The sequence below is a fragment of the Lontra canadensis genome, unplaced genomic scaffold, assembly GCF_010015895.1.
Source record: "Lontra canadensis isolate GAN:19392208 unplaced genomic scaffold, GSC_riverotter_1.0 scaffold91, whole genome shotgun sequence".
Lineage (NCBI taxonomy): Eukaryota > Metazoa > Chordata > Mammalia > Carnivora > Mustelidae > Lontra > Lontra canadensis.
In genome coordinates, this window is record NW_022631085.1 from 1,038,551 (window position 1) to 1,063,659 (window position 25,109).

The following is a 25,109-nucleotide window of genomic DNA, read 5'->3' on the forward strand; positions in this document are numbered from 1 at the left end:
GTCAAAAAAAAAAAAAAAAAAAAAGCTCCGGATGTCTTACCGAAATTTCCTATCTAAACATTTTACTACTTCTCCAAAACATGTAGTGGCCCCTTCACATTTCCTAACTCGATTTAACCTTCCGCCTTTCTTGCTGATAGTCCTTCCCGTGCCTATTTTTACACATGGGAAATGAGCTTTAACGGTGCCTATCAGGGGCGCCTGGTGGCTCAGTGGGTTAAAGCCTCTGCCCTCGGCTCAGGTCATGATCCCAGAGTCATGGAATCGAGCCCCCCTTCCGGCTCTCTGCTTCCCCGCCCTTCCCCCCCCCCCCGCCCCCGTCTGCCTCTCTGCCTGCTTGTAATCTCTGCCTGTCAAATTAATAAAATCTTAAAATAAATAAAAGTGCCTATCACAAGGGTAGTTATGAAGAACAATTGAGATAAGTTTCTTGAACAGTGCCTAGTACAAAAGCCTCACTATTAGTTCTTAGTAGGAGGAAAAGTAAGGTTAGGAGGAGGAGTGCAAGGGTCACTGGCTTAAAACTGGGATGGCTTGATGTCAGTCTTGACTGTCATTATTTGCTCAATTCACTTCACTGCTCCTGGCCTCAGTTTCCTCATCCATAAAATGAGGGAATTATTAAAATCCCTTCCAGCTTTAAAATTTGATTGTGCCTCTTCTACTGAATTCAGTCTCCTGAGATAATACCCATTGAGACTGTTGTGAGAATAAATGAGATAATGCATGAACATTTGCTAGTACAGATCCTAGAACATGGTAAGCGCTCCAGAGATGTAAGCTGTACTCCCTAAGCACTATTACTTCCTCCCACGAGAATGTAAACCCCAGGAGAGCAGAGACCCGGTTGGTCCTGTGCACTCCTGTATCCTGAGCGCCTGGATTGCTGTTGGCACATGTTGAATTGAATACATAAAGCAATCTAAACGTCCTGCCCGTGCAAGGTTCCCTGGGCAGTTTTCTCAAGGGCAAAATGAGGAGTCACTAAGATCCCTTCCAGCCATACAACCATGCAACCGCTCTTGTATTTCACCTCCTTCTGGAGTCTGAAAGCCTTGGTTGAAGTCCGGACCCCAGAATAATCCAAAGCTATTTTGGAACGTGAGCCTAGGGCCTGAGTCCTCCTCCGTTGCCATGGCAGCGGCTCCGCCCCCCGAGCTCTGCAGATCCCCCGCCCTGATTGGCTGGACGTCCGGCTCTCTCTCCGGATGCGGCTGCCGCCGCCATTGTGCGGCGCTGGTCCCCTAAGAGGGTTCTCTCTGTGGCGAGTGTCTTGGGCTTTCGCCCTCGCTTCTCGCTCTCTTGTCCGGGGAGCCCGGCGGGTCCGGGACTCCCGTCCGTGCCGGTGCGGGCGCCGGCATGTGGCTGTGGGAGGAACAGGGGGGCCTCCTGGGCCCGTTCTCCTTCCTGCTGCTGCTGCTGCTGCTGGTAACGCGTAGTCCCTTCAATGCCTGCCTTTTCACCGGCAGCCTCTACCTCTTGCTGCGCCTCTTCAGCTTTGAGCCTGTGCCCTCCCGCAGGGCCCTGCAGGTGCTCAAGCCCCGGGACCGCGTTTCCGCCATTGCCCACCGCGGCGGCAGTCACGACGCGCCCGAGAACACGCTGGCGGCCATTCGGCAGGTGAGTCCCCTACGCCTCGCGCCCCTCGGTACCCCCTGGGAGGCTGGACTTCTGCTACACCTTCCGAAGGTTCTCCAGTATTCTCATGATAGCCTTCCCAGTTCCCCATTCATCCAGAAGAAATATTTCCAAGTGGCCCTCGATCCCTCTTAAGTCAGAAATCTCCCAACTTACTCAGAGAACGCAGCAAAGACCTACATATTTGCTATATGCCAGGCACTGAGGATACAGTAATAAGACGGAAAGAGTCCCTGCTTTCACAGTGCATGCGTTGGAATGTGGGAAATCGGCCTTAAACAAGTAAACACATAAATGAGATACTTTAAGAGACAAAAAGTGTGATAAAGAAATAGAGTAACAGGGTAAAGAATGACTGGGAGGGCTTATGCTATTTTAGATAGAGTAGTCCGAGAAATCCCCTCGCAAGACATGACTTGAACAGCAACTGGAATTATGAGAGGGAGCCAGCCTTGGATCTGGGAGAAAGGTGTTCCAGGAAAAGAGAACAGCAAGTGCAAAAGTCCAGAGGTGGAAATGATCTTGGAAAGTTCAGGTAACAGAATAGATACTATGTAGTCTGACTTCAAGGAACCAAACAAAGGTTGGCGAATGAGGTAGGAAGTGTGGCCAGCCAGGTTTAAGTACAGTCTCTGTCAGTAGTTGACTTTATTGTAAACGGATCACATTCACAGAAGCTGTCTTTGCTTGTCCTCCAAATTATCCAAGTCATCTCGTTATCACCTTTGGCTCCAAACACACAGTTCGTGCCAGACAACCCTGGCAGCTGGACTCCTGATCAGTTTTTGCCTTTCTTTTTAACAAGACTGTCCTAAGACTCTTGCTCCCTCCAAACTCCTAGCAGTCTCCTGACTTCATAATAATGATAGTTTGCATAGTATGAGAGATTTTCAGTTGTATAGACATTTTTGCATCTGTGGAAATACATCTGACCCTCACATTTCTTTTTTTTTTTTTTTTTTTTTATTTGACAGAGTTCACAGGTAGGCAGAGAGGCAGGCAGAGAGAAAGGAAGGAAAGCAGGCTCCTTGCTGAACAGAGAGCCCGATGCGGGGCTCGATCCCAGGACCCTGGGATCATGACCCGAGCCGAAAGCAGAGGCTTTAACCCACTGAGCCACCCAGGGGCCCCTGACCCTCACATTTCTTTCAGACATTATTTTAACATCAAATGGGTAGGAAACCTGACTCAAATACACAGCAACAACTAGAATTCAGGGTTCCAAGCCCTAGAGTTCTTTGTCGGAGATTAGACTGTGTTCCAGGATATAAAAACCTGGACTCACTGTCTAGCTACAAACAGACAGTATTACATAGTATTACATAATGAGCAAGTTACTTAAGCTGTGTCCCAGTCAGAGTCCCGAGTTGAGAGGGTGTGGAAGGAAGTCACCCTAGGGCACCTGTCTTCACTTCAGCCCCACCCAGACCTCAGGTTTCCTATCTGTAAAATTGGAATGATATTGGTATCTACCTAATAGGTTGTGATTCAATGAGGTAGTCCACAGAAAGTGCTTGACCCATGGTAAGACCTCTACAAATGTAAGCTCTTTAGGCCAATAATCTAAAGATGGCTTCATTTTTTAAAATCATCTCAGGATAAAGGTAAAAAAAAATTTAAGTCTGAAGAAGAGAAGGAGTTAGAAAGGCAGCTGTTAATTTGTAGAGGACAGCTGACTGTTTATAAACCAGGTTAGACCTCTCTTTTCTTTCTTTAAAAAAATTTATTTATTTATTTATTTATTTGAGAGAGAGAGTGAGCGCACACAACCCAGGAGAGGGGTAGAGGGAGAGGGAGCGAGACAAGCAGACTCCCAGCTGAGAGCGGAGCCCAGTGTAGGGCTCTGTCCCAGTACCCCGAGACCATGACTTGAGCTGAAGTCAGACACTTAACTGACTAAACCACCCAGGCACCCCCAAATTAGACTTCTCTTACATGCTTCTTTCCCCTTGCTTCTTTGTGGTGTTTTTGTTTTTGCTTTAAGTTTATTTCTTCTCTTAGTAAATCTCTACACCCATCATGGGACTTGAACTCACAACCCTGAGATCAACAGTCGCATGCTCTACTGACTGGACCAGCCAGGTGCCCCAATATCTTTATATATTTTTTTAAATTTTTTTAAAATTTTATTTATTTGACAGAGACAGCGAGAGAGGGAACACAAGCAGGGGGAGTGGGAGAGGGAGAAGCAGGCTTCCCGCCGAGAAGGGAGCCCAGTGTGGGGCTCCATCCCAGAACCCTGGGATCATGACCTGAGCTGAAGGCAGACGCTTAGCGACTGAGCCACGCAGGCACCCCTATACTTATTTTTAAGTAGAAAGCTAGAAAAGCTGCCCTGTCTCCCTTCCATCACAATAAACCAAGGGGAGGGGTGCCTGGCTGGCTCAGTTGGAAGACATGGAACTATTTTTCTCAGGGTTGTGAGTTGAAGTCCCACGATGTGTGTAGAGATTACCTGAAAGTAAAATCTCAGTAAATAAATGAGTAGAAATATAAAGATATTGGAGAATGTATTTTACATTCTAACTTAAATTCAGATAGGTGAAGTAACGTAGCTATACAGGAGAATTGTTATGAAAAGAAAGATAATTATAGAGAAAAAAGTACATGGTTGTCATTGACTTCCATTTCAACTTACATTTATGTAAGTTGCCTTAAAGTGTAACTCAGTATTAACTGAACACAGACGGCATTCCTGAGTATTTATAAATGATATGGTGGTTTGGCCAGAAACACGATTAACTGACTATGAATCATGTTAAATGAGGAAGTATGTATGTGAAATACACATACACATATAGTGTTTCATATCCTGTTGTGGTGCAAGGGAATTAAAGTTAATTTCCATTCAGATATGTTTAGGTTGTACATGTCGTTAATATATGTATTAATAGTAAACATTGTGCCAAGTTCCTGGCTTAAGAGGAAATGAAATATGATAATTGTGCTTGTTCCAGTATAAGGTCACTCTGGATGAACTTTTTAGCTGTAACAGAATTTAGCTGCTGAACACAGACTGCAGAAGACAAGGTCGCATCCTCCCTCTTGACTTCAAAAGGAATATGTAGTTTATTTCCATCAAAGTATGTTTTGGGGGCGCCTGGGTGGCTCAGTGGGTTAATCCTCTGCCTTCAGCTCAGGTCATGATCCCAGGGTCCTGGAATCAAGCCCCGCATCGGGCTCTCTGCTCGGCGGGAAGCCTGCTTCCTCCTCTCTCTCTGCCTGCCTACTTGTGATCTCTCTGTCAAATAAATAAATAAAATCTTAAAAAAAAAAAAAAAAGTATGTTTTGTTGTCCTCTTCTTGCTCCCTTTGTGTATTTGCAGCTCATAATTTGTATTCTTAAACATTTTACTATGTAAACAATCAGGAAGGACTTTCTGAGAATGGTAGAATTTCTGATGGATTATAAAGTAGATACAGAAGGAAAAACATGAGAGAGGTGAAATGGATGCATTCCAAGAATAGAACATGCCAGTGACAGAGGAATTAAATTATACCCACAGTCCATTCTCCACCCAGGAGCCACAGTGCAGCTTTAAAAGTATAAATCGGGTTATATACTGCCCTTATTTAAAATTCTCCAATGGCTAGGGCACGTGGGTGGCTCAGTGTGTTAAAGCCTCTGCCTCTAGCTCAGGTCATGATCCCAGGGTCCTGGGATCGAGCCCCGCATCAGGCTCTCTGCTCTGCAGGGAGCCTGCTTCCTTCCTCTCTCTCTGCCTGCCTCTCTGCCTATTTGTGATCTCTGTCCAAAAAAAAAAAAAAAAAAAAACTAATAAGTAAATAAATAAAATAAAATTCTCTAGTGGTTCTCTGTTGGAATTAAATAAAATCCAAACACATTCTATCTTATACCCTTCTCAAAGCGTCTGCTCCTGTTCCAACCACCCTGGGTGCTTGTTAGGATGCTTTTGGCTTCATGTAATAGAAACTCAAACTTCTAATATCTCAAATGATATGGGACGCCTAGTAAGTGTCTGCTTTTGGCTCAGGTCATGATCCCAGTGTCCTTGGATTAAGTCCTGCAGCAGGCATCCTGCTCAGTGAGGAGCTTCCTTCTTCTCCTCTTCCTTTGCTACTACTCCTGCTTGTGTGTCTCTCTCTCTAATAAATAAATAAAATCTTAAACACAAACACACACAAATATCTCAAATAGTAAGGGAACTTAATATCTGACATAAAAAGAATGCAAGAATATAGGGGAGAGGTGACTTCCAGGGTGGTTTTTTAGGTTTTTGTTCTGTTTTGTTAGTTTTTAGATTTTATTTATTTGACAGAGAGAGAGAGAGAGAGAGCACAAGCAGGGGAGCAGCAGGCGGAGGGAGAAGCACACTCCGCTGAGCAGGGAGCCCGATGCAGAGCTCTATCCTAGGACCTTGGGATCATGACCTGAGCCGAAGGCAGACACTTACCCAACTGGGTCATCCAGGTGTCCCCAGGATGGTTTGATTTGTAGCTGTTCAGTCTATGATCATGGAGGACTCAGGTTCTGTTGCTCTATCTGTTCTGCCACCTGCATCATATTGACTAGCCCTCGTTGCAGTTTCCCGGTGACCACTGCAGCCCCGGGCGTCACATTCTTACACATCGCCATCCAGTCTCTACCCCTCTTCCATATTCCTTCCCCAGAAGTCTCCATCATAGACATACAGAGGGATTGAAAATCGGTCACTCACTCTGAACACAAGAAAAAGCTGAACAATGTGGCAAGAACAGGTCTCTACCAGCAGAGAAAAAGAAGGGGAATAGATTCGGGTAGACAGTCAACTTTGTTGACACATGGCTCCGTCCTACATTGTAGTCTTTGTTTGATACTTGCTCTTTCTTCTGCTTGGGAAACTATTCCCCTAGGTCTTCATATGGTTAGCTCCCTTTGATCATTAAGGTCTCGGCTCACATGACCTATTCTCAGAGAGGACTTCCTTGATTGCCTTGTCTAGTGACCCCCACTGCCTTTAACCTTCATATTACCCTTTATTTTCTTTTTCAAAACATTGACCACTATCATAATTTACATGTAACATGTTTGTGATCTGTTTCTCCCTACTGAAATACAAGATCCATAATCCTTTTCTTTCTTGTTCACCACTCTCCTCACTCCTTAGAATAGTCCCTGATCTGGTAGGCACTCAGTAAGTATTTGTTGGAAGGATTGTGCAGTACTAATAGCCAGTAAACACACGAGAAAAGATACTCAACATTATCAGTCATTAGGGAAATGGACATCAAACCCACAATGAAATTCCCATTAGGGTGGCAATAAACAAAAGGACAATAACAGGTGCTGATGAGGATGTGGAGAAATTGGAACTTTCCTACACTGCTGGTGAAAAAAACAGCCTGGCAATTCCTTAAAAAGTTAAACACAGAGTTATCATTTGATCTAGCAGTAACACTCCTAGATAGATAGATAGATAGATAAATCGATCGATCGATCTAAAAGAATTGAAAGCATACATCATGCAAAAACTTATACAGAAATGTTCATAGCATATTAATAACCAAAAATGGAAACAACAGAAACATCCAGCAACTGATGAATGGATAAGTAAAATGTGATGTATCCATATGGTGGAATAGTATGCAGCAAGAAAAAGGAAAGCAGTCCTGATACGTGTTGTGATATGAATGAACCTTAGAAACATGCTAAGGGGGCGGGGGGAAGCCTGGCACGGAAGATTGCATATTATATAATTGTATTAAATAAAATATCCAGAATGAGCAAATCCACAGAGATAGCAGTAGATTAGTAGTTGACTGGGGACTCACTGCTAACGGACATAGGATTTCTTTTTGAGGTGTTGAAAATGTTCTAAAATTGATTGTGGTGGTAGTTGCACAGCTCAGTGAATTTAATTTTTAAAAACCACTGAATTGTACACTTTAAAACAGGAATTACATGGCATGTGAATAGTCTCAAAGCTAAAAAGAAGAAGAAAGATGTGATTCTGAACTTCATCAGATTGAAAAAATTCTCTACCAAAAATGCTGTGCCATTCTGTGTTCTAACAGTGGAGTCTATGGTTTTCTTCATCAGTAAACACTAAGTTCTTTCTGTGTGAAGTTATAGTATAAGGTTGGATATTTAAAAGATACTTTTCAGTGAAACATTTAAAAAGCCATATAAATATAATGAATTTGTGAAAGCAAATACTTTTTAAATCAATTTTATCCGAGTATAATTTACATTTATAAAAGGCAGACATTTTCAGTGTTTGATGAGTTTTGATGAATATATATACCTGGGTAACCACCACCTTAATCCATTTCCATCACCCCAGAAAGTTTCATTGTGTTCTTTGGAGTTAACCCCCATCACACCTCTGCCCCAAGGCAAGCATGATACTACACTGTGCTAGTCTATTACTAAACTATTAGTATAGTTTTTAAATAAATTTTTTCATTTTAAATAAAATTTTAATAAAATTGCACTATTTTTATAAACCAGTTTACATGAAATTTGTATGTTTAGAAGAAAAATACTATTATAAGGAATTTCTCTAAATGAAAAGATGAGTGTGAACTGTATACTGATATGTGAATTTAAAACAGATCTTACGGGGCGCCTGGGTGGCTCAGTGGGTTAGAGCCTCTGTCTTCAGCTCAGGTCATGATCTTAGGGTCCTGGGATCGAGCCCCGCATCGGGCTCTCTGCTCAGCAGGGAGCCTGCTTCCTCATCTCTCTCTGCCTGCCTCTCTGCCTACTTGTGATCTCTGTCTGTCAAATAAATAAATAAAATCTTTAAAAAATAAATAAATAAATAAATAAAACAGATCTTGCCTCTGAAAGGAGGACAATAAAAGTATTGGTAAAGACAGTTGAATGCAGTCATTAGAAGATCTGGTCTGAGAAACTCTAATATGGTGGCTCTTTTATAAAGCTTTTGCTTGGGACCTTAATAAACTACTCAGAAAAGACAAATAAAAGAACTCACTAGTTCTAATAATCTTGCTAAAATTCAGTGTCTTACCACTGTTATTTTTTGTGTTGTTACCAAATAGAGATGGCCCTAATGAATACAAATATAATTGAACTAATTATAGTGCTGGACTCAGGGAATAAGAAAAATATTTTTGTTACAGTGAGACAGATGCATTGTGCATACTGAAAATGTGATCTTAAATGACACAACCCATATTAATTTACCAGTGCGTTATCCTGTCTTTAACTTAGAAAAGATACCTTTTAAGCTTATAAAAAGATACACCTTACAACCAGTGTAAACATGTGAGCACTACTGTAATGACTTTTGCACTGAAATGGATTGGTTTTTTTTGTTTTGTTTTGTTTTGTTTTTAATCATAATAGCTTATGCTGAGTGCCAACTTTGAGCCAGGCACCAAGCTTGGTAATTTACATGCATTATTTTGAAATTCTGTGTCTCTTAAGATCATTAGAGACATATCTTTTTTTTTTTTTTTTAATAAAGATTTTCTTTAGAGAATGGGGCATCTGGGCGGCTCAGTCTTTGAGCTTCTGCCTTTGGCTCAAGTCATGATCACAGGGTCCTGAGATCAAACCCCACATCGGGCTCCCTGCTCAGCAGGGAGTCTGCTTCTCCCTCTTCCACTCCCCCTGCTTATATTTCCTCTCTTGATGTCTCTTTGTCAAATAAATAAATAAAATCTTTTTTAAAATGTGTATTTTATTTAGCAGGAGCATGTGTGTGCACGCACAAATAAGGGGGAAGGGCAGAGGGAGAGGGAGAGAGAGAAAATCTCAAGCAGACCCCACTCTGAGGGCAGAGCCTGACACAGAGCTTGGTCCCATGGTCATGACCTGAGCTGGAATCAGGAGTCGGTGAGAGTCGGTCCCTTAACCAGCTGAGCCACCTAGACACCCCAAGAAGTATCATCTTAAAAATGATGAAACTGAGCCTAGAGTTTTAGAGGAAATATTGGTCATCCTATGAAAATCAAACTTTGAAGCTTAGAAGAAAATGGAGTTGTATTGTATCTTTCTAAGGAAAGGATTTAAAAAGAAGGAATAATCTATGCCCATAAAGGACATGATTGATAAATTCGACTGTATTAAAATTGAAAATGCGTTTTAAAGAACGCAGTAAATGACAATGGCTAGCAAGTATTGAATCCCTGCTGTGCACTAGTACAAAACTGTATGTTGTTTCTCAGTACTTGAGTACTTAAGTTTGTACTAAATATATAAAGACTTTCAAGAGAATGACACAGGAATGATGCACACCAACTTTAAGATGGAGAGGAATGGGGAGAAATTTTTATCTGTAGTGTCAATAGTAAACATATAGTGCTTAAGAGTACAGCCTCTAGGGGCTCCTGGGTGGCTCAGAGGTTTAAACCCTCTGACTTCAGCTCAGGTCATGATCCCAGGGTCCTGGGATGGAGCCCCGCATCAGGCTCTCTGCTCAGCAGGGAGCCTGCTTCCCACCCCCGGACCCCCCCTACCCCCGCCTGCGTTTCTGCCTCCTTGTGATCTCTGTCAAATAAATAAATAAAATCTTAAAAAAAAAAAAAGTGCAACCTCAACCACATCATAGTTTGTATAACTAAAAGTAAATTTCTTATTTTCTGTTTCCTCATCTGAAAATGAGAATCTTAATACTCCCCAAGGGTGGTGAGAATCAAATGAGTTAATATATTTAAAGCATTTAGAATAGTGCCTGACTATATAGAAAAGGCTCAATAAATACTAACTACTATTACGTTTTAGGACAGCAAGAGATTGAAGCAACTGTGGCAAAATGTTAACATCTGTTAAGTCTTTCTTACTATATACCACTTTGTGTGTTTGCATAAGTAAAATTTTTTGTAATTTAAAATCTTCATCCTAATGAGCATTTCATGTCTTCATTGTGACAAAGAAGCCAAGAAAGCAAATGCTGGGTAGTATATCTCAGAGGAACATGCTCAAGTTCTCTCTTTGGATAAATTCCAGTATACCTTATCGTGTTTACCAGCTTGTTGGCCAACAGCCAGGGCTGCTTACATAAACAAAATGTAGTTCCCCCTAGAAGCAGGCTTGGTGTTCCTGTTACAGAGGGTGGAGTTAAATCAACAAGAACCTGAGCCCCTCTTGTTTATGCCAGAGTAGTGCGCACGACACACAGCTAATCAGCAAACACAGGGGCGTCATCAGAGGTGCTGTACCAAATAGATTGTAGGGAAACAGTGGAATTTATCGAAATATTTGTCACTGTAAGCCATTAATGGCCCATAGAGTTAAAGCAACCAGAGAAAACTTAAGTTCCAGAAATCTCCCCATTTACTACTGTGAGAATGGGAAGAGTAGGTAATTTTTTTTTTTTTTTTTTAGATATTTTATTTATTAGAGAGTGAGAGAGAGATCATGAGCAGAGGGGAAGAGTAGAGGGAGAAGCAGACTACCCACTGAGCAGGGAGCCCAGTGCAGAAAGGATCCCAGGACTCTGGGGTCATGACCTGAGCTGAAGGCAGATGCTTGACGGACTAAGTCACCCAGGTACCCAAGAGTGGGGAATTTAAAGTGTGTGAGGAATCCCTAAGTGTGCAAGTTGAAGTAGGCTTATCAGGGAAAAGTAGAAACCAGGTGGATTGCTATTTGGTACCAGAAGGAGGAGAAATCGGTAAGAGATGCTATCTACCTAGCTAGCACTATTGGTCATGTTGAACATGTAGATTGTAAAATGGTATCTTTGGCCACTTGCCATTAATATTGTTGATGTTTTTGTTAAGGCAGCTAAGAATGGAGCAACAGGTGTGGAATTGGACATTGAGTTTACTTCTGATGGGATTCCTGTCTTAATGCATGATAACACAGTCGACAGGACAACTGATGGCACTGGTCGACTGTGTGATTTGACATTTGAACAAATTAGGAAGCTTAATCCTGCAGCAAATCACAGGTTAAGGTAAGTGGTTCATTGTCACTTAAACATACCTTTCAGCTTCTGTTGGCGATCACAGAAAGACTCTGGCACCTTCTAAAGACACTGGCACCTTCTGTTCCAGAAGAATTGTTTTGTTGTGTTTTGTTTTGAACTATATACAGGTTTCCCAAGTAATGAGCCGGGTGCCAGCAGCAACAGAAATATGGCATGGATAGTTTTGATCTTTTCCCACTGTGGCCAGATTTGGCCTGGGAATTATTCTCAAGACAATACACTGTCTAGTCACTAACATTAGTAACATTAGACAATTACTTTATACAGTCATAGACATTTTATATATGAGATTTACAGATATATGTATATCTCAGAATTAGTCCTATAAGCTATTCCACAAGAAAAGGATTCTGTGATCAACTAAGATCAAGCACTATACAGTAGATGTTCCCTTTAGGGATAAATAGTCCACATCAGTCAATTATTACCTTTAATTTAATGTTTCTCAAACATGTATGACTACAGACCATGTATGACGACACCATTCCCACCATAAATGGCTATAAAAACATTGGAATGAGTATACTGAGTGATATACTTTGGAATGTGGTTATCTAAATCCCTCTCTTCTTTGTAATACTGAAAATGTGTACTCACTGTTACCCATGTTGTATCAGTTCTCTGAACAATGATCAATATTCTTTGAGTATTAAGTATTCGACCTAGTGATTATGTTATAGTCTTCCCGGAAAGATATTCAGACTGTATTTTCCTAGGATCTGAAAAGCCAACTGAAGGAAGTTGTAATCTAGAAAGAATAATGGTAACACTTGAAAGTTCAGAGGGGAGGCTGCTGGAATTGCTCTTTGCAGTCATCAGATACTTCATTTTTCTGCTATCTGCGAGAGAAAGGCTGGTTTTAATATTACAGTGACAATGAGGCTAAGAGGTCAGCTTCAAAGTCAAAAATTAAAGCAAAAAATACTCAGGGTCATCATCACCCATGAAATACTTTAAGAGGGCATGGTATTGCTTTGTTTTATTTTTTAAAGATTTTATTTATTTGACAGAGAGAGACATAGTGAGAGAGGGAACACAAGCAAGAAAAGTGGGAAAGGCAGGCTTCCTGCTGAGCAGGGAGCCCAGTGCAGGGCTTGATCCCAGGATCCTGGGCCAAAGGCAGATGCTTAATGACCGAGCCACCCAGGCACCTCAAGAAGGCATTATATTATGACTAGATCATCCAGGCAGAAAATCAATAATGAAACTATCTTTGAACAACACATTAGATCAGATGAATCTTACACTCCAGTGTTTTAAAGAAAGGAGTATGTAAAAAATTTTAAACCCATAAAACTCTAGACAGAGAAGGAAATCAAATGAGAAATCTCCTCTGGGCAACTGTTACCCATCACTGTGTTATACTACATCAGTCTACATAGGTTTTTCATTTGTTTTTTGCTACTTCTAATCTGTATTGAAAAATAGACATGAAGAACTAATTAAACACCTCTCTCATGTCAAAAAAGAAAAAATGCAAAATTGGTGTCAGTATACCATCTTAAGTCTTTAACATAGCCAGTCTTTGTCCTCCAGTTGGAACTCATTGCATTTTCTTTGAGTATCAGGTGAAGTCATTGGCTTGTGTTTATGGACCATGTTTTAGGAAAATTAGGTATTTTCTCTAGAATTATCCTCAATGTGGTAAGATGCTTATCCTGAGTTGGGGGGAGGGGCATGGAAACTAAGACTGGCCAAGGGAATAGCAAAGTCATGTCCCATCTCTCACTCCCAAAGAGTAGGAATAGAATAGAATGGCTGGCAGAATTGCCTGTACTATTTAAATTATCTTTTTTTTTTTTAAACCAAGATACTACACTTGAAATTATATTGTTGAATAAGCATAAGTTAAATCATGTAGAATGAAATTTCATTATGTGAGAAAATCTGATTTCTTATATATCTAAGGCACATAACTTTTTCCTTTTCTTTATCAGAAAATTATGTGTAGACATTTATTTCAAACAGTCGCACTTAAATGCACAAAAATACAGTGAACAGATTTATGTATTTCTAGGAATTTCTCCTGCATAAGGTTCTGTTAGGGCAATTACGGTCTTAAATTTCAGTCTCAAGTACTCCAAAAGTGGCATTATACTCTGGCCTTTGGTGAGTAGAGGTCCTATTATATTCTAAATCTACTGATTTCCTAAAAATTAAGTAAGTTTGGTTGTTGTTGCTGTTCTTTGGTCAAGGATATCTGTCGTCTGTTTCGAGGACATAAAGTAAATTATCCCTAGACTCCAGTATGGTTAAAGAAAGGAAGTTAGGGAAAACACTCTTTCCTGTTGGTTGGAAGACATTTGTCAAACATCTATCTCACTAAACTTTTATCTTTTTCTTTTTCCTGCAATATACTATTCCTTTTCCCTCTCTTATAGGAATGATTTCCCTGATGAAAAGATCCCTACCCTGAGAGAAGCCGTTGCAGAGTGCCTAAACCATAACCTCACAATCTTCTTTGATGTCAAGGGCCATGCAAATATGGTACAGTTTATACCACAGACTTCACTTTTTTTTTTTTTAAGATTTTATTTATTTATTTGACATACAGAGATCATAAGTAGGCAGAGAGGCAGGCAGAGAAAGAGAGAGAGAGGAGGAAGCAGGCTCCCTGTGGAGCAGAGAGCCCGATGTGAAACTCGATCCCAGGACCCTGGGATCACGACCTGAGCCGAAGGCAGAGGTTTTAACCTGCTGAGCCACCCAGGTGCCCCCAGACTTCACTTTCTTGAAAAGACATCTTATTTAATTGAGAGTCATTTCGAAAATCAACCATAGATTTTGCTCCTTATCCTTCTTAAATTATTTTTACAAATTACATTTGCTTATTAGAAGTTTACGATGCAAAAATCTGTATCTTTAAGTAAATAGTAAATTATGGAACTCTTAACCTTTGATGGAACTTTTGAACAACTCCTGATATTCTACAACTAATACAAAATTGAGTTGGGTTTTTCTTTCTTGCATAAATGGCATTTACAAAAGACAGTAAATAAACCATAAAGAGGCACTTTGACTAACCTCAGGAAGAATTCAGGAGTTAGACGTATGACCAGTTGCATCCGGCTGATAAGTTAATGGTTTTAGATGGACAACTGTGGACCAAATTTAAAGAGAACTCCTATACATAAAGTTTCTGATGGCTAATAGGACATTTATCTTTTATGTAGAGTTATCCTTCCTGTATGATTTCTATCCCTTATGTATAGTTTTGTTATTCTATGATTTGAGTAGTTAAACTTTTAGGGTAAAATCACTATAATTTTTTCAAATACATAAGACATTCCTAAAGAAAATTTTGCTTAAATTTTAGAACATAGACTTTTATTCATAGAAACATATTACTGCAATGGAAATCAATGGGCAAATATGGTTTAGATTACATGTGTTCACTTAAAACCAGCTTTTCAAGTACAAATACTTTTTTTCTTCATTTGGACAACTTATATTTTCCCCCTTGCAAGGTATAATCAGTAGTGGCCATCTACTGGTGGGGAATTCTGATCTCAATTTTTTTTTTTATTCATCCCAGGATAAAGTTGAAACTAGTTGTTAAAACCTGAAATAAGAGCCTAAGTATATATTCTAGCTTTAGCACAGGGAACTTTCATTTTTGAAGAAAGGAGAATGGTGCTCTGGCTCATTAATTATTCTGGTACATTGTGGTATTCTTTTTTTTTTTTTTTTTTTTTTTAGAGATTTTATTTATTTATTTGAGAGAGAGGGAACACAACCAGGGGGAGCGAGAAAGGGAGATGCAGACTTCCGGCCGAGCAGGGAGCCCAATGTAGGACTTGATCCCAGAACCCTGGGATCATGACCTGAGCCAAGGCAGACGCTTAACAACTGAGCCACCCAGGCACCCTCACTGTGGTATTCTGATATACAGTTGTATACATTTAGGTTTTCCAGTCAGTCCACACCAGAATCACCACGAATACCTATTAAAAATATGAATCCCTGGACCATATCATGTAGAGAAGAAATTCTAAAAATATCTAGGGTAGTTGGTCAAAGGTCCTACATTTCACCCACGGTGTACTTCATGCTTATTGTCTTAGAATAAAGGGGGGAAAAGAAGAAAGACTATTTGAGCTTTCTGGTTGGGTGCTCACAGGTGGTGTGGGCCACATTAGAACATAATGATCTGATTCACCACAATGGTTAGTGTAAAGAACAAAGTGATGCAAATTGGAGTTAGTAGAGCACAGGAGCCAAGGCTTTGGAGTCCAACAGATTGTGATTAAATTCCGTCACTTGCTACAGTGTAACCTTAACCTTGATATACTTCCATTGCCTCACGGGGCAGCCATTGGGGGTGGCAGGGATGGGAATAATTTTAAAAATGACCACAGGCGTTGTTATAAGAATTAAATAAATAATGTGGGTGAGGAGTCAGGTACAAGGCATATGTTAGTTCAGACAGCAAGAATACAACTTTGGCTCTGTAGCTCATACTCTCACATTAGTGAAGGGGGAACAGGACATGAGTAATTTCTGTATTCTTTTTCTTTTTTGGAATGCATTCTGTTGCTTACATTTGGTTATAAGTATGTGTAACTTTTCCAAAATTTAGTGATATTTCAAGAATTGTGATATAGTGACATTACATTCCACCTGATGCCTACTCACCTACCTCTGTTGTTAGCTGCTATTGATTTTCTTTCTTTTTTTTTAAATAAAGATCTTATTTATTTGACACAGAGAGAGAGAGAGAGAGAGATCACAAGTAGGCAGAGCAGCAGGCGGGGGGGTTGGGGAAGCAGACTCCCTGCGGGGCTCCATCCCAGGACCCTGAGATCAGGACCTGAGCAGAAGGCAGAGCTTAACCCACTGAGCCACCCAGGCGCCCCAACTGCTATTGATTTTCAACGGCCAAATCTGTTAATTTACTAGAGGTTACAGAATGTCAGTATTTAGCTCAGTAATTTCTTCTTCATTCATTTAAATGGACTACTACAAAAAGAAACTTCTGTTCACCTTGAAGCTCTTCCCAGTTCCTCCCTTATCCCATTGTTTCTTCCTCTGTGTTGGTGATGAATGCCATTTCCTCTTAGTCCTCGGGACCAAGAACATCTGCCCTTAGTAGTTCCCAGGCTGGTTGGCTCATGCTTCTGCCAGGAAAGGCAGAGGATGATAGGGTTTTGGGTATAAAAGGACTTTTCCTAGTGTCTGAACTGGGTTATAAGAAAAAGGTTTAAAATTTTGCTTCCAGCCTCAACTGGCCTGCTGCCTGCCATACTTTCCAAAAAAGTCTGACAAAAGGGATGAGCCTCTCAACAAAACAGTAAAGCAGCAGTACTCCTACTCCCTACCCCCCGTCTACTGTAGATGTGAATTTAAGAAGGATCCCAATGGATAATGGAATCTACCAGCACTCCTGTCCATGACCCCTTATATTAGTAAACTTCTGATTTATTCAGTAGGGTTGTACTTAGTATGTAATAGTTATTGGCTGGGACTATTACATTTAAATACATGAATCTCTATGCTTTACAGGCTACTGATGCTCTAAAGAAAATTTATAAGGAGTTTCCTCAACTATACAATAATAGTATCGTCTGCTCTTTCTTGCCAGAAGTTATCTATAAGGTAAAATTCAGGATTTGTGTTGTACATAATACTGTGTTAGTTGATGGTGATAACAGAAATGGGCCAAGTAACCATAAGATAGACGGCTGTTAAATGGAACTGAATTTCAGTTAAGAAATTCCTCTTTTGAAGTAAGTCAAGCAGAGAAAGATAATTCTCATATGGTTTCACTCATATGTGGAACATAAGCAGTAGCACAGAGGATCATAGGGGAAGGGAGGGAAATCTGAAGGGGGAGAAATCAGAGAGGGATATGATCCAAAAGAGACTGTGGACCCTGGAAAATAAACAGGGTTGCGGAGGGGAGGGATAACAGGGTGATGGGTACTAAGGAGGGCAGGTGTTGTGATGAACCCTGGGTGTTATACAGAACTAATGAATCGTTGAACACTACATCAAAAACTAATGATGTACTATACAGTGGCTAACTGAACATAGTAATAATAGAAAAAGAAATTCGTCTTTTGACAAGAGAAATTCAGAAAGGAGAATGAACTCATACCCCATTTTAAAATACCATGATTCCTCTTTAAGCTCCTTTTATATTGTTTACAGGCTCATTCAGATTACTTTAGTAAACATTCTCAGAACAAAGAATTATGTAGCTCTTCATCTCACTAAGTAACATAAGTAACCTTTTAAAAAAATAACTCTTGCTGATGGAGAATTTAAAATATGCACAAAAGTTGACGGTAGTAAAATGAGCCCCTGTTTAACTGTGATCTAGCTTGTTTCATCCATACCCCATTCATCTACCCCAGTGTTATTTTGAAGTAAATTCCAGACATCATTTCGTCCATAAAAATTGCATTAAGTATCTTTGAAAAGTGATTCCCTTTTTTTTTTAAACTACAGCCACAACACAGTCATTATCCCATCTAAAACCATTACTAACTCCTTAAGATTATGAAATTTATCTAGTCAGCACTAGATAAATTTTTATTTGTCTCAGAAATGTAAGTGGGTTTTTTTTATAATGTCAATTTGAATCAGGACCCAGATAAAGACTACATACTATAATTTAAAATCTTAGAACCTGTAAGTTCTTTTTCCCCACCTTGTGATGTATTTATTGAAGAAACCAGGTTGTTTTGTAGAGTTTACCCAAGTCCAAATTTTGCTTCCTCTATCATGATACAGTTGAACACATTCTTCTCCTGTATATATTTCCTGTAAATTGGTAGTGAGAGCAAAAGCTTGATTAGTGGAGGTTCAGTTATTCTTGGCAAGATAATCTCATAGGTGAGGGTATTTTTTCATCCGGAGGCACATAACATCTGATTAACTCTTTTGTTGTGTTGTTTGCAGCTGCTATTGATGTCAGTGGCCAGCTCTCAATTTACTAGGGGTTGCAAAATCTTAATATTTTAATGCTATCATTTCTTCATGTATTAGAATACTTCTGTAAAAAGAAACTCATTCAGGGGTGCCTGGCTGGTTGTGAGTTCAAGCCCTACACTGGGTATGGAGCCTACATAAAAATGAAGAAAGAAACTGTCATTCATTTTAGTTATGCATTTGGAAATAAATGCTAATCGTGTCCTTCACTTACCAGTTTCCGAAATAATCTGTTGGTTCTGTAGCATTTTTCAACAGTGACCAACAGAATATGCGTTGAAAATTTTACAGTAAAGGTGGAACCTATCCACATATAAACGGTCATTGAGATGAACAGGGTCATGGGGCTTTCAGACATTTGGATCCGTGTTTCCCAATCTTACTTGACCACAAAGGCCTTCAAAATGTTTGCTACATTGTCCAGAGGAGCACAGAGCGAAACATCCACATCTTCCTATTTCTCATTGACCTTCCCCAACCCCTATCCCTACTTCTCGTCTATCTCTGCTGTCCTCACTTCCTTCTTACACCACTCCCTTACCCCCTGGCCCCGCCCAAGCCTTTCTCAGCCATTTTTCTCTGGAAAGGATCAAAAGCTAACCAGCCCATCTGGAAATGATCATGGTTCCACCCTCACTGAGTTCTAATTACTTATCTCTAGCCAAAGTTTAAATTGATAACCAATTGAGAGTTTGTTCCTATGACATGAAGATTTCACTGTGAGATTATAGTTTACTCATTTTAAAGGTAAGGATTTCATGAAGGAAATGTTCTTATTTATACTGTATGTTAAATGCTTTACATCCATTACATTATTTACTCAAAGGATTTAGGTCTATTTAGTAGACACAGGGGCCAGGGTGCCATTATGGCCAACTTCAGCAAAATGAGTAACATTGGCTAAATCTAAAGAAGAATGAGAGGTATTAGACTTAAGATACGATATGTATTTAATTTCCAAAATTCCTTTTCAGATGAGACAAACAGATCAGAATGTAGTAACGGCTTTAACTCATAGACCTTGGAGCCTTAGCCATACAGGAGATGGGAAACCACGCTATGATGCTCTCTGGAAACAGTCCATGTTTGCGGTAATGGACATTTTGCTTGACTGGAGCATGCACAATATCCTGTGGTACCTGTGTGGAATTTCGGCTTTCCTCATACAAAAGGATTTTGTATCCCCGTAAGTTGGAAGGTTTTTTTTAGTCTTCTCCTGATACATTTCCTGAAATGCTCTTCTTGGAAAGGAAGGATTAACAGTGGACAGCCTGGACTGGATTTCACCCACAAAGCCCACCGGGCCTTTATTAAGGTGGAATGCCATTAGCTTCTTAGGTGGGAAGAGTTCAGGCGTATTGCCCTATTTCCAAAATAAGTGGACCAATTATTCTTAGCGCACTTTAAAGAAAAAATAAACCTAAAAAAGGAAAGAAAAAAGAAACCTGCTAAACTGTGACAGAAGAGAGATTACATATCCTTGTGATTGGCTCCCTTTGAAAACCAACATAGAATCCAGGGCAGAGCCACAGTGAAGACATCCTGTGAGTGCCTACCTGATCCCTCCCACCTTTCTTCCTGCTCTGCTCTGCACTATAGACTTTGCTCCATTGCTTCCAAGAAAACTTTCTATTCCTCACCTGCTAGCCAACTCTAACCTTAATCGTGGCAGTTTAATGGCCATGTATTTTAGCTGATTAGAGTTGTTAGCTTCATATTATTTCAGGCTTGCGTGCATTCAAGTCAGTCAATATTTGGTGTATGCCCACCATATTGCAAAACATTATATTAAGAACTGAAGGGGCGCCTGGGTGGCTCAGTGGGTTAAGCCGCTGCCTTCGGCTCGGGTCATGATCTCAGGGTCCTGGGATCGAGCCCCGCATCTGGCTCTCTGCTCAGCAGGGAGCCTGCTTCCCCCTCTCTCTCTCTGCCTGCCTCTCTGCCTGCTTTGTGATCTCTCTCTGTCAAATAAATAAATAAAATCTTAAAAAAAAAAAAAAAGAAACTGAAGATGCTATGGTAAGGAAAACCATGGTCTGCCCTCATGAAATTTATAGTCAAGTAGAAGGGACAGTTGCTGATCAAAAATCCAATAAATATAAAATTACAACTAAGGTAAATGCTATGTAGAGAGAAGAGTGTACATATACTGTGTAATTTCACCTAATCAGGGGAGTTAGAGAAAACATCCCCTAGGAGGTGACAACTAAGCTAAGATCAGAAGCGTGAGTAGGAATAGGGTGGGAGGGTGGAGTTCCAAGTCAGAGGCGAAACACATACAAAAGTGTTAAGGCAGGGAGGCGTCTCGTCTGGGTGGCTCAGTGGGTTAAAGCCTCTGCCTCGGCTCAGGTCATGATCCCGGGGTCCTGAGACCGAGTCCTGCATCCGGCTCTCTGCTCAGTGAGGAGCCTGCTTCCCTTCCTCTCTCTGCCTCTGCCTGCCTCTCTGCCTACTTGTGATCTCTGTCTGTCCGATAAATAAACAAAATCTTAAAAAAAAAAAAAAGATTTTGTTTATTTATTGGACAGACAGAGATCACAAGTAGGCAGAGAGGCAGGCAGCAAGAGAGGAGGAAGGAGGCTCCCTGCTGAGCAGAGAGCCCGATGCAGGACTCCATCCAAGGACCCCGGGATCATAACCTGAGCCGAAGGCAGAGGCTTTAACCCACTGAGCCACCCAGGCGCCCCAATAAATAAAATCTTTTAAAAAAAAAAGTGTTAAGGCAGGAAGGAACCTAGTTCTTTCAAGGAATTGAAAGAAAATCCATGGTCTTTCACAAAGAAAGGAAAGGGGAAGCACAGTGTAAAATGAGGCCAAGTACAGCCTCTAATAAGACTGTGTCTGTGTGTATGTCTGTGGTGGAGGGTGTCTTTAGCAAGTCACTGAAGTGTTGTAAATTGGAACAACGTGGCGGAGGTTCTGGTGCTGGGTTTTGGTACACTCCCTCTGATTGCACACAGAGGCCCAGTGAAGAGGCTCTTTGGGGGCATTATTAGTACTCAGTGAATACCATACTTAGTGACCATTATGGATTTCTGGGAACAACTGATCCTTATTCTAACAGGATGGGTTTTTCCTCTTTCTCCAGGGACTACTTGAAGAAGTGGTCAGCCAAAGGCATTCAGGTTGTTGCTTGGACTGTTAATACCTTTGATGAAAAAAGTTACTACGAATCCCATCTTGGTTCCAGCTATATCACTGACAGCATGTTGGAAGACTGTGCATCTCAGTTCTAGAATTTTCCCCCAGGGAGGAAACGTGGAGACAGAAACTGCCTGCTGGCCTCATGCAGGGATATCAAAATACCCTTTGTGCTAGCCCCAGCCTGGGGGATCAGGTGGCTCACACAAGCAATAGTCGGTATTTGCATTTTTACCTGAACCAGAGCAAAACCTGGTTTTGCTTTCCTTGCTCCATGGAATGCCTAAGTTCAACACTATTGCTCTTGAATATCTGGGTCTGCAAAAAGGCACAACAGCTCCTGCCCCAGCCTTGCTGAGGCATACACCGAGACCCAGAGAGGATAAGCACAGATTGAGTTGTGCAATATGGGGATGCAGATGCAAATGCATGGGAAATGCATGATCACTCAAAGTTGACATTTTAAAACTTGACACACTTATGTAAGTTACTTATTTAAAATATTTGTATTCAGCTACATTATCAATGTACTATAGACATCAAACTTGTGACCATACTAATAAAATCATTAAAAGGAGCACTAAGGGAAAACTGTGTACCAAGCATCATGTCCTGAGACATAAGGAATTTAGGGAGGCTGCTCCCTGCAATCCAGGGACCAGTGGCAACAGCCCCCTGTGAGCCAAAGGAAATGGTAGGTAAGTCTTGATACCAGTGCAAGGATTGTTTATGGTTTCCTGAAATAACTACAAAGCACTAGGGGGCAGGGTTATGCTCGTTGGGGCAACTCCAGGGCAGATGACAGTGGAACTAGAAGGAACACCCAAGAACACCTAGGCTTATCCTCCTTTTACAAATAAGAAAACCAAAACCTGTGGAAGGAAAAGGTCTTCAGAAATGACACACATGGTGACACAGCACAGCCTGACCTCACAAAACTGAAATCTGCTGTTTGCCAGGAACTTCGGTGTTTTAACATGCATCATCCCGAATCCCAGAAAACCTTGCAGAGGTATTATTCCCTTTTTATGAAGGAGGAAACCAAGGCATTGAAAACTTCAAGTCACTTACCCAAGGTCTCAAGAGTCCTTGGTACAAAGGAGATTCAAATCCAAGCCAGTCTAACTCCAGGGCCCTTGCTCTTAACCATTTGCCCTGTCTGCCTTTATAATGTAGAGCACTTAATTCCGAGCTCTGTGCTCTTTTCCACATAAGCTTCCAGGGGTCTTACTGTGAACTTAAGTAGCAAGATCTAAAATGAAATTGAGTCGGGGCCTCTGGGTGGCTCAGTTGGTTAAGCACCTGACTCTTAATTTCAGCCCAGGTTATAATCTCAGGGTGGGGAGATGGAGCCCCACATCAGGCTTCGTGCTGGTCATGTAGCCTGCTTAAGATTCTCTCTCCCTCTGCCCCACCTGCTCGCACATGCATTCTCTCTCTTAAAGAAAAAAAAAAAAAATGGAATTTGAGTCTTCAGAAAGTTGCGAAGCCATCTGTCTCCTGTGGCTGACCCTGCCTGCCTCCCACCTTTCAGCCCCATCTACACCCTGGCCCACAGGCCCTCAACTTAGGCATGACTTCCCTCCTAAGCCCCAGTGCGTCACCAGCCTCCCACTTGAAGCCACCGGACCACCAGTCCACATGGCTTGATGGCAGACATGCAGGCTGAGTTTCGCTACAGTTGGCATTGGCAAGGGCATGATGGATGGGGCTTGGGACATTTGCCATCAACATTTACAAAGAAGTTTTCTTGAATCTAAAAATTAACAGGACAAAGATTTATTCAATGAACAGAACAAATACCTAAGCTGTGCGTACTTCCATACCACACCACGACTAGAACAGCAAGAGGAGGAGGGGAGCCCAAAGACCAAACGATTCTGCAGACTGAACCCCACGTTGGCAAGTGCACTGCACAGCAGACAAGGGATTCTCACCAGGGCAGTACAGAGTTAACACCCCTTCTGTTGTGGGAAGACCTCCTGAGAGCCAGGAGGTCTGTTACTTGACCTTTGTCCCAAATCCATTTGCCCTTGACCCAGGCCCGGTGAAGGATTGAGTTCCAGTGCTAAGATGTTGGGTCCTTGAAGAATGGAGAATTTGGATGAAGAAAGAAGGTGGTAGTACTTCTATTAGGCACTTGGAAGGCTTAATATAGGGATTAAAAATGGGATTTAAGATCGGGAAAACTAAATCCGATTTTAGGTCAGCAATTTAATAGCTCTATGACCTTGGACAAGTTCCTTACTTGATCTGTAAAATAGGGGCAGTATTTTTTTTTTTTTAAGAGTTTTCTTTATTTTTGAGAGACAGCACGAGGGGAGGGGAGGGACAGGAAAAGCAGACTCCCTGCTGACTCAGGGCTCAATCCAGGAACCTGGGATCGTGACCTGAGCCGAAGGCAGACGCTTAAATTGAGCCACCCAGGCACCCAAAATAGGGGCAGTATTGGTACTGCCCTAGGGATGGCTGATTAAATGACAAAGTGCATGTAAAAGGTATGTAAAATGTTATTAACATTTATGGACTCCCTGACATATACTAGACACTTTCAAATGCTTTCCATGTGTTTGCAACAACACTGTGAGGTTATACCATCACAATCCCACTCTATTTTTTAAAAGAAGACTTATTTGAGAGTGTGGGGGAGGGGGGCATTGCACAAACGGAGAGAGAGAATCTCCAGCCTTCTCTGTGCTGAGCACAGAGCCCGACACAGTGCTCAGTCTCACCATCCTACGATCATGACTTGAGCGGAAACCAAGAGTCCAATGCTTAACAGACTGCACCACCCAGGCACTCCACAATCCCACTTTATAGTGAAGGACACCAAAGCACAGGGAAGTTAAATAACTTGCCTAAAGTCACACACCAGTAAGAGCACAAGGATTTGGTCCAGGTGATGTAATTCCAGAGCTCATACCCTAAACCCCTGCCTATCCTTGTATCCAGCCCATAGCAAGGACTCATTAATGAGAAAAAACTTGATCATTCCCAACACCTATTATGGTGCCTGTCACATGGTAGATGCTCAATAAATGTTTGTTGAAGGACTGAATTATGGGATAGCCAACTGGAAACTTATCAAGAAAACTAGAGGTACAGACCTAGTTCAAGTGGGAGTTACAGATAAATGATTCAGGATTCAGCAGCATCAAGGGGTCATCCCAAGAAACTCAATACAGATAAAAATTGTCCCCTCTGCCATGGGACCATGACCTGAGCCAAAGGCTTTAACCAACTAAGCCACCCAGGCATCCCAAAGAAGACAATCTTTTTTTTTTTTTTTTAAGATTTTATTTATTTGGCAGAGAGAGACACCGCGAGAGAGGGAACACAAGCAGGCGGAGTGGGAGAAGGAGAAGCAGGCTTGCCGTAGAGCAGGGAGCCTGATGTGGGGCTCGATCCCAGAACCCTGGGATCAGAACCTGAGCCAAAGGCAGATGCTTAATACTGAGCCATCCAGGTGCCCCAAGAAGACAGGACAGAGTCTTA

At 41.4% G+C, this 25,109-nt stretch overlaps 1 protein-coding gene across 3 annotated transcripts; it reads left to right on the forward strand.

The window, feature by feature from the left end:
• Window positions 1-1,359: 1,359 nt before the first annotated feature.
• On the forward strand, window positions 1,360-22,205 carry GDE1 (glycerophosphodiester phosphodiesterase 1). 3 transcript variants are annotated; one of them, XM_032836188.1, is made up of 6 exons: window positions 1,360-1,620; window positions 11,332-11,507; window positions 13,922-14,027; window positions 17,043-17,135; window positions 19,448-19,659; window positions 21,562-22,205. In XM_032836188.1, the coding sequence occupies exons 1-6, from the start codon at window positions 1,360-1,362 to the stop codon at window positions 21,707-21,709; spliced, it is 996 nt and encodes a 331-aa protein (XP_032692079.1). In that variant the 3' UTR covers window positions 21,710-22,205. The 3 variants fall into 3 exon arrangements, with proteins under 3 accessions (XP_032692079.1, XP_032692080.1, XP_032692081.1); XM_032836190.1 differs by having other exon boundaries at window positions 1,511-1,620; window positions 11,336-11,507; window positions 21,562-21,709; XM_032836189.1 differs by lacking the exon at window positions 17,043-17,135 and having other exon boundaries at window positions 21,562-21,709.
• The last annotated feature ends 2,904 nt before the right edge of the window (window positions 22,206-25,109 follow it).

Bases quoted from the DNA above. Each gene is read 5' to 3' on its own strand.
- GDE1 (XM_032836188.1), top strand. From the start codon at position 1,360: ATGTGGCTGTGGGAGGAACAGGGGGGCCTCCTGGGCCCGTTCTCCTTC. The intron at 11,508-13,921 runs GTAAGTGGTTCA...CCTCTCTTATAG, and splicing joins GCAGCAAATCACAGGTTAAG to GAATGATTTCCCTGATGAAA. The intron at 14,028-17,042 runs GTACAGTTTATA...TATGCTTTACAG, and splicing joins TCAAGGGCCATGCAAATATG to GCTACTGATGCTCTAAAGAA.